General features: G+C 43.0%; 1 protein-coding gene across 1 annotated transcript in view; it reads right to left on the reverse strand.

The window, feature by feature from the left end:
* Positions 1–3,654: 3,654 nt before the first annotated feature.
* LOC121720054 (cingulin) overlaps positions 3,655–8,514 on the reverse strand; it is a 42,527-nt gene continuing 37,667 nt past the window's right edge. The window contains exons 21-22 of the mRNA XM_042105887.1: positions 8,478–8,514; positions 3,655–4,663 (exon numbers count right to left, since the gene is read on the reverse strand). The exon at positions 8,478–8,514 is cut by the window's right edge and continues 127 nt beyond it. Of these exons, the coding sequence (XP_041961821.1) occupies positions 4,522–4,663; positions 8,478–8,514 (179 nt within the window). The 3' untranslated portion in view covers positions 3,655–4,521. The remainder of the gene's footprint in view (positions 4,664–8,477) is intronic.

Consider the following 8,514-nt stretch of genomic DNA (forward strand, 5'->3'; position numbering starts at 1 on the left):
TGCTCTGGCTCTCCCTACACATGGTGGACTGTGGCAGCTTGGGGCCTACCTGTGGCTCCCTCCAGACCGGAGTGAAGTGAACAAAAAAAAAAAAAGAAAAAAAAAAAAGGAGAATACAGGGAATCCGAAGAGCTCAGAAAACGATTCATTTGTGAATCAATACCTATATAATAACTCTGCCCCAGAGCTCAATCCCTATATAATAACTCTGCTCCAGTAGCAGACACGCATCCAGAGCTCAATCCCTATATAATAACTCTGCCCCATTCAGAGCTCAATACCTATATAATAACTCTGCTCCAGTAGCAGACACGCATCCAGAGCTCAATACCTATATAATAACTCTGCCCCATTCAGAGCTCAATACCTATATAATAACTCTGCCCCAGAGCTCAATCCCTATATAATAACTCTGCTCCAGTAGCAGACACGCATCCAGAGCTCAATCCCTATATAATAACTCTGCCCCATTCAGAGCTCAATACCTATATAATAACTCTGCTCCAGTAGCAGACACGCATCCAGAGCTCAATACCTATATAATAACTCTGCCCCATTCAGAGCTCAATACCTATATAATAACTCTGCCCCAGAGCTCAATACCTATATAATAACTCTGCCCCTCAATCCCTATATAATAACTCTGCCCCATTCAGAGCTCAATACCTATATAATAACTCTGCCCCATTCAGAGCTCAATACCTATATAATAACTCTGCCCCATTCAGAGCTCAATCCCTATATAATAACTCTGCCCCATTCAGAGCTCAATCCCTATATAATAACTCTGCCCCAGTAGTAGAGACACGCCATTCAGAGCTCAGAATCGTTCTGTAAATAGTCTGAGGAGTTAACAGAAAAGGGCTTAAAATGTAGAACCTTTACATTTATTTTTGTCAGAGTCCACACTGATGGTTTTGGGAATGAGAAGCCCTTCCTACCTTTTACAAGTAGAAAGATTTTGCCATTCGAGAACAAAATCAGTACGGAGTAGCCTACTATCTATAGCTTTGTGATTTTCAAGTCGATATTTAAACACAAGGATCAAAGAAACCGACAAAAGAAAAACATAAAACGCTATATTACTGCAACAATCATGTTGCATATTTTTTTATTTAAATAGAAAATGATTTTATACTGTAAAAATACAGATTTACAGTTCCAAACAACCCTTATTTATTATTTTGTACCATGCCATATATGAAAATACTCCATGAGAATAAAACTACAGCAAAAAGCATCTCTACATTAAGGTACCATTCATGTACAAATGCATTCCACAAAAATTATTCAATTATAAATTGCATCAATGAAATAAATCACATTAAATCAATGTTTTCAATGTAAAAGAAAAGTCTACTTAAATAAAAAAACAAAACATGTACAAAACTGAAGTTAACCATTTTAAAATCCTTTGGAATGACCATGCAAACAGAATTACAACAGAGAGAGAGAGAGAATAAAATCAGCATGATGATTGTAAGGCATTGGTGTGAAATTACAGGAACAGTTAGTGGAGTACAATAGTCAGGGGTGCATAGCAAAGTACTTGTGCCGAAGAGTAGGAGACTCAGGCATAGAGTAGGAGACTCAGGCATAGACAGATAAATAGTAGTGATACTGTAGGTATTGATATAAGGTAATAATGCTGACATCCTCAGCTGAAACTGAATGGTGCAACCCCACCAATGCAAAGCAATTTCGTTGCAAAAGCAATGCCTGACATGGCCAGCTAATGTTCAATAAACTATGACTATTATTATTACATAAAAATAGAGACAGACAATGAAATGACTCTTATATAATCTCTCTATTTTAGCTATGTGAAAGCTTAGTTTATTTCTGACATTCGGATTAAATTGCCTATATACAGTTATATGATTGCAGGAAGGATTCTCAGTAGTCAGTTGCATCAGTTTCAGCACTACTGTAGCAGAACCATGCACATACTAAACAAGGTGTGGAAGTTGCTAATTCATTCAGCCATGCTCAGGGTTTTTTTGTGTTCAAGCAAAGATGCCAAAAGTCACATACAGTACAGACAAGACAAATATCGACAGAAAGATTAGGAATGTTAAGAAGTATAAATTACATTATTGTTTTTATGCTCACATTACACACACAGGATGCTGTGCTAAAGTGTTTCCACTTCATTACATTACATTTTATGTATAGAGGAATTGCATACATTTACAAACTGTTATTAATGGCATATTATTGCAAGTCATACCTCTCTGATAAGTATGTCTACTTAAACAGGCAATTGGCTTTGTAGTGACAGTGCACAGAAATGAAGACTTTTTAAGTAAGGGCTGGGTATGATTCAGCACAACCTACACAGAACACAGTGATCATCAGTATGATACCATTAGCCTACAGAATGCATCCACAACATGCATCTGTGGTCTGTCATAGGTTGCTGGTTGGCAGTTCTTCTGAAATGTCTTTGCAGGGTTGTGGTTCCATAAACGTGCAACTATGACACATCAAACTGAACCCATCATTAAAACGCATGACGGTGGTGACCTTGCTGCTTTGCAGTGGTCAGTTGAGGCCTCTGTGTCTTTGTGAATTACAGGGCAACCGTCAGCTTACACCCTGCAAGCCCTGTGGGTGCTGGGCCTCAGAATAACCACTGGTTATTTGAATTACAAGGTTGACGAAGTCAGCAAACTTTAGTGTCTCTCCTTATGAATGCAGTGTTGTTCCATAGCATTGTGCTTCAGGACAGGAGGGCCACACCCGCTTATCCTGTGTATTACTACAGGAAGTGCCTGGACAGCATTCGGTTCTCTGCTGTTTGCCTCCTTGTGCGGCTTGCCGTCTACGGCAACATGCCGTTATTGCTCTCTGTGCTGGTGTGTGCTAGGCCAGCGGCACACTGCCCTGTGCTAATGATGTGCTCCCTCACAATGCAGAGTAGATCATTATCGCTCTCTAGTTGGCATTTTGCATGCCATCTTGTTATTGCTACTACATTGCGGTCACTGAAGTGCGTACCTTTGTCAAGTCTGGCGGTGAGTTTATTAAGCCTACAATGATGCTTCACTGCAGAGTGTGCTTATTAAAAACCATAATGAGACATGTATGTAAGGAATGGGCCGCTGTGTCTGTTAGCTGCCTATGAGGAAATGGTCATGACAGGTGAGCCTGTCAGGCACTTTGATCTGTGAGAAGACCACTCGTATCTCTCGGCTGGTTATGTCTGTCGGTGAGAAGACCACTCGTATCTCTCGGCTGGTTATGTCTGTGAGAAGACCACTCGTATCTCTCGGCTGGTTATGTCTGTCGGTGAGAAGACCACTCGTATCTCTCGACTGGTTTCGTCTGTGAGAAGACCACTCGACTGGTTTCGTCTGTGAGAAGACCACTCGACTGGTTTCGTCTGTGAGAAGACCACTCGTATCTCTCGGATGGTTTCGTCTGTGAGAAGACCACTCGTATCTCTCGGCAGGTTTCGTCTGTAGTCAATGGCCAGTGAGGGACGTGGAGACCGATCAGGTTTCGGCCGCAGTCCCGATTCCCTCTTTCCCAGTGGAATGTTCGTTGTGCTCTTAATACCCTTCCCTCCCACCCTCCCACACAAACCCATCCTCCTCTTCTTTTTCTATCCCCCCTTTCTGCACTAAGCTACCTAGCTATGTAAACTCCGTGAGTATCTACCCTTTCTGCACTAAGCTACCTAGCTATGTAAACTCAGTGAGTATCTACCCTTTCTGCACTAAGCTACCTCGCTATGTAAACTCAGTGAGTATCCACCTCTCTAGCGCTATCTCCCATTATTGCGTAACAGAGTATCTTATTGCGTAACTCCAGTGCATCTGCCCCGTCCATACCTCTGCTACTAATCAAAACATATAAATTAGCCTAAGTCCAGTGCTATTAGCCTAAGGCCAGCGCTATTAGCTTTACCCCAGCGCTATTAGCCTAAGGCCAGCGCTATTAGCTTTACCCCAGCGCTATTAGCCTAAGGCAGCGCTATTAGCCTAAGGCCAGCGCTATTAGCTTTACCCCAGCGCTATTAGCCTAAGGCCAGCGCTATTAGCTTTACCCCAGCGCTATTAGCATTCCCTCCCTTTGCATGATACCTCGATACCCCAAGCATCCCACCACAGACCCCACCCACCCCTCCTTAGTGCTGTTCGAACCCTGTAGAACCCCTCAAGTGTCCTTGCTGCTCCGGCTGGCGCTTCTGTATTGAATCTAAGCTGTTGGTACATAAGGCCATACGGCTTAATTATGGTTGCACTGTGCATGGGCTCTATGCAAAACCTATGCTGTAGCCCGCGCGAGAGGTCTACACAACTGTGAGCATTTATAATTGCACGTGTGTGAGTAATGCTAGCTGGAAAAAATAAATGAAGATGGATGATAGACCGACCTCTGTAAATGGCCACGTCTGTATATTAGTATCATTTGTCTGGCTTTAAAATAATGCGGCTGTGCTGCACCAACACCGTAGATTCTATACGGAAACGTAAGTCGGCCTGTGGCCTGGCCGTCTCCACCGCCAGCGGTCTCTCAGCAGGAGCTGGTCTGCAGGTTGCTCTCGGTGAGGATGGAGGCGATGCTGGTGGGGTCGTACAGGTCGTCGTCGTAGTCGTCGTCTGAGCTGAGGGCGGAGGAGTCCAGCACGGGACGCATGGCCTGCTGGGCCTTCCTCCTGAGGAGAGAGAAGGAGACGGTCGGGTTTCTCGAAAATTGTCAACCTGACTGCTCGAGTTGCTACCCAGGCACGACCATTAAAAGGTTGTATCAGCGATAGCAGGGATACATCACTTCTGTTGATGTTCAAACAAAACAGAGAGCTAGCTCGCTACTCCCTCCCCCTCCCTCCTGTGCAATTAAAACTCTCCTAAACGTGCATCTCGTCGGTTATTGGTTGGAACATTTTATATTGCCTTTGAGTGGTTGCCAACTCTTGTTGGAAGCAATTTTGTGTAGTTCTCGGATCCTAGGCTGCCTACAGAGACACGTTTTTTTGATGGCCTGCTTATGGGGCAGGCAGCTAGCGGATCGTTAGGACAGATTAGATGAATGTGATCATTTATGTTTGGGCCTTTTTTGGGCCTGAAATCGCTGATACAACATTTAAGGTGATGAAACATGGTGCAACTTTTTGAGATATGTTGCAGGGTAACCACATAACCGGTTCCATGTTTTCTGATTGGATGAGAAAAACACACGTTTTCCCAATATTGGTTGGAATGTGCCAGAACAACAATACCGGGAACACTGCCAAAAAAAGTTTCCTTGAGGTTTATCAGCTTCACTCTGTAAATGATTATGTATGTATGATTATGCACACTGTTCACAGTTGATGTTCAGAGAAATCTTTATAAAACTTGTGTACTTGTGAAGATACTCAAACTTGACCTTGCAGTGACTTTTTTTTTTTTTTTAAACATATTCATGCTGACACATTGTGTGTGTGTGTGTGTGTGTGTGTGTGTGTGTGTGTGTGTGTGTGTGTGTGTAGTGTGTGTGTGTGTGTGTGTGTGTGTAGTGTGTAGTGTGTGTGTGTAGTGTGTAGTGTGTAGTGTGTGTGTGTAGTGTGTGTGTGTGTGTGTGTGTGTGTGTGTGTGTGTGTGTTTACAGCAAGTGAGTGCTGCTATTTTGCCACCGCCTCAGAAACAGAGGTGACTTAAGACCCTTCAATAAGCTCACTAATTGAGCTGTATTAATCTACAAAGCCTGCTGGATCATCTCTGTCAGGGTGTCTGTGTGTGTATGTGTGTGTGTGTGTATGCGTACATATGCTTGTATGCACCCTTTGAGCAGGAGTTACCAGCTCTGTTCAAAACAGGGCCGTCTATGTGGTGATGCTTGGCGTGCTAAGAACATTAAGTGATTTCATTAAGAGATTAACTCTAGTGCAATACGGTTCTCTCCACAGGCTCACTGATGCCCCCTGGTGTACACAGAGTGCATCACAACCGCATTCACACTACAACGGAATAAAAATGAGAACAAAAATGTGCAAATACAATCTCTCTCACACTTACACACACACACACACACACACACACACACACACACACACACACACACACACACACACACACACACACACACACACACACACACGTCAAACAGGGAAAGTCCTCAGGGATTAACCCTTAGAACCCTAAGGTGTTTTTAGGGCATTTTCACTACCTTTATTCATAAGGATTTATTCTGGTCATTGTAAGTGCCACACACACATATTATATATTGTTTTTTTCTGAATCTGGCAATATAATTGCCATAGTGGAGGGATTCTCTGGGGCTGAGCAATTTACAGACATATGTGGTGTGCGCCTTACAGAAATAAATGAAATTTTTTTATTTAGTGATTAAAAATGACCTTTCTGCGCTCCATATCTGTGACACGAACTGATCTGACCTGACTTGACCCGAGTTTACGTGTTAGCCTGTGTGTGCCTATGGTGTCTGCACTCATGATTCTCTACAACTTTTTACTGCATTGCCATGAACAAAGTAAAGGCAAAAAAGGTGTTTCTTTGTTGAACAAATTGGGATGCAATGTGAGCCTTGAATTGGATGCCATGCAGGAATTTGCTAGGATCTCAACCGGATTATGAACATTCTTTGCCATAGAGAAACACACAATAGTGTTGGATTATAAACATGCTTTGCCACAAAAACAGACCAAAACGTGAGGTAAGTCAAGCTATATGAAGTTATTATTTAGCTGTCACTTCGTCTGTTTTATAACCCAGAAGGATGTACGTGGTATCAAATGATAGCTCTGTGTCTCCTCTTTCATCTGACATGCGTGGCATATCTATCCGATCACAGGTCCACGAGTAATTCAAACGAGAGTAATGGGTGTGCAGTTGGTTTTTGTACATGACGTTATTATTTTGCAGTCACTTCGTCTATTTTCATAAGCTAGAAAGATCGACATACTTGGGACCAATAGATAGCCCTGTGTCTTCTTTCATCTGATATACTTGCCATATCTATGCGTTCACGGGTTTGTGAGTAATTCAAACGAGAGTAATGGGTGTGCAGGTGAACGCAGAGAAGTATAGACTATATTTATATGATTCAATTTCATGATATCTCGTCGGAAAGCCCGACTTCTGCTGTCATGCAATAAAGGTTTCATCTCGCTGCGATGAACAGCCACAGAGCAATGCAACAGAGAAGAAAGGGTGTGTTTTGTGTCGCACTTTGCGTCAATCGGGTTCTAAGGGTTAAACATCATAGAGCATAGTATGTGCCAATAATTTATATCCTCCCACACCCACGTCTGTTCCGTGGTTCTGAGAAGTGCTTGTTGACGCACGCTGATGATGAAACAGACACCATTCCCTTAGGAGTGTTGCCCTCACACGCTTCTGATGCTGCCTGTGTTTCTACATCACTTCTTGCTGTAGCCTACATGCAAACCTCCTGGATGGTTCATTGCGTATCAAGATACTCATAAATTGAGTCCTAAAGCCCTGGCAGTACCCGGATAGTTCGTAAAACAGACATTTTTCTATGTGTTTAGGCTTTTTGTCCACATGTAAACAGTGCTTTTACTCTCTTATCATGGATATTTTTAAAAAGGCCTTCTAAAGTGATTTGTTTTTAATAGTGGTTGTTTTTAACAGGGGTAACCATGATAATGGGAGACACCATCACAACATCAGCTGTAGTTTGTGTATGGAGGTATACAGGTGTTTGTGTGGCTATATAGCGTGTGTGTGTGTGTGTGTGTGTGTTCATGGGCCTCTGAATGTGAGTGTGCGTGAGGTGGAGAGAACAGAGTCAGATTGACGGTGTGTGTGTGTGTGTGTGTGTGTATGGGTGATCATGTGGCAGGGCAGAGCTTTTGTGTGCATTTTGCATTCCCTGCCAGCGACTGTGTTTGTGTGAATCCCAGCGGAGTTTAGAGTGGCCTGGATCAGTGAGCTGGCAGTGGCCGCAAACACGCGCCCTCACACTTAACACAAAACACACACACTCACACACACAGCTTTCTAAACCTCGGGACGGGTTATTCTGTAATTGTGTGAACTGAGCCGTGTGAGAGTGGCTCGGGGAATTTCATTTCAGTGATTTACTGCCAAGAAAGAACAACAAGTTTTGATCCAACTGTTACCTCAAAAGCCTTGACTGACACAACACACACACACACACAGTTAGTGGAGTTGACTCCACTACACAAATGTATTTTTCGACACCAATAGTTGGCTTATGACAATAAGGTATAAGGTATAATTCACAATAAGGTATAATTTAAGGTATAATTTATACCTTATTGTCATAAGCCAACTATTGAAGTGAATGTTTATACCGTATAAACACACACACTCTACAGCCTAGAGAAATTCACAGTTTATATCTCTTACTTGAGCTAATTCTACAGTTCACTAACTCTGCTTTGCATGCACAGTCAGTCTCTCACTCTTAGAAACACATACACACGCACGCACGCACACACACACACGCACGCACACACAGACGCGGCGGTGCTGCCGTACTTGAGTTCGTTCTCCAGGGCGCTGACGCGTGCCTGCA

Source organism: Alosa sapidissima, chromosome 10 (assembly GCF_018492685.1).
Source record: "Alosa sapidissima isolate fAloSap1 chromosome 10, fAloSap1.pri, whole genome shotgun sequence".
Classification (NCBI taxonomy): Eukaryota; Metazoa; Chordata; class Actinopteri; order Clupeiformes; family Clupeidae; genus Alosa; species Alosa sapidissima.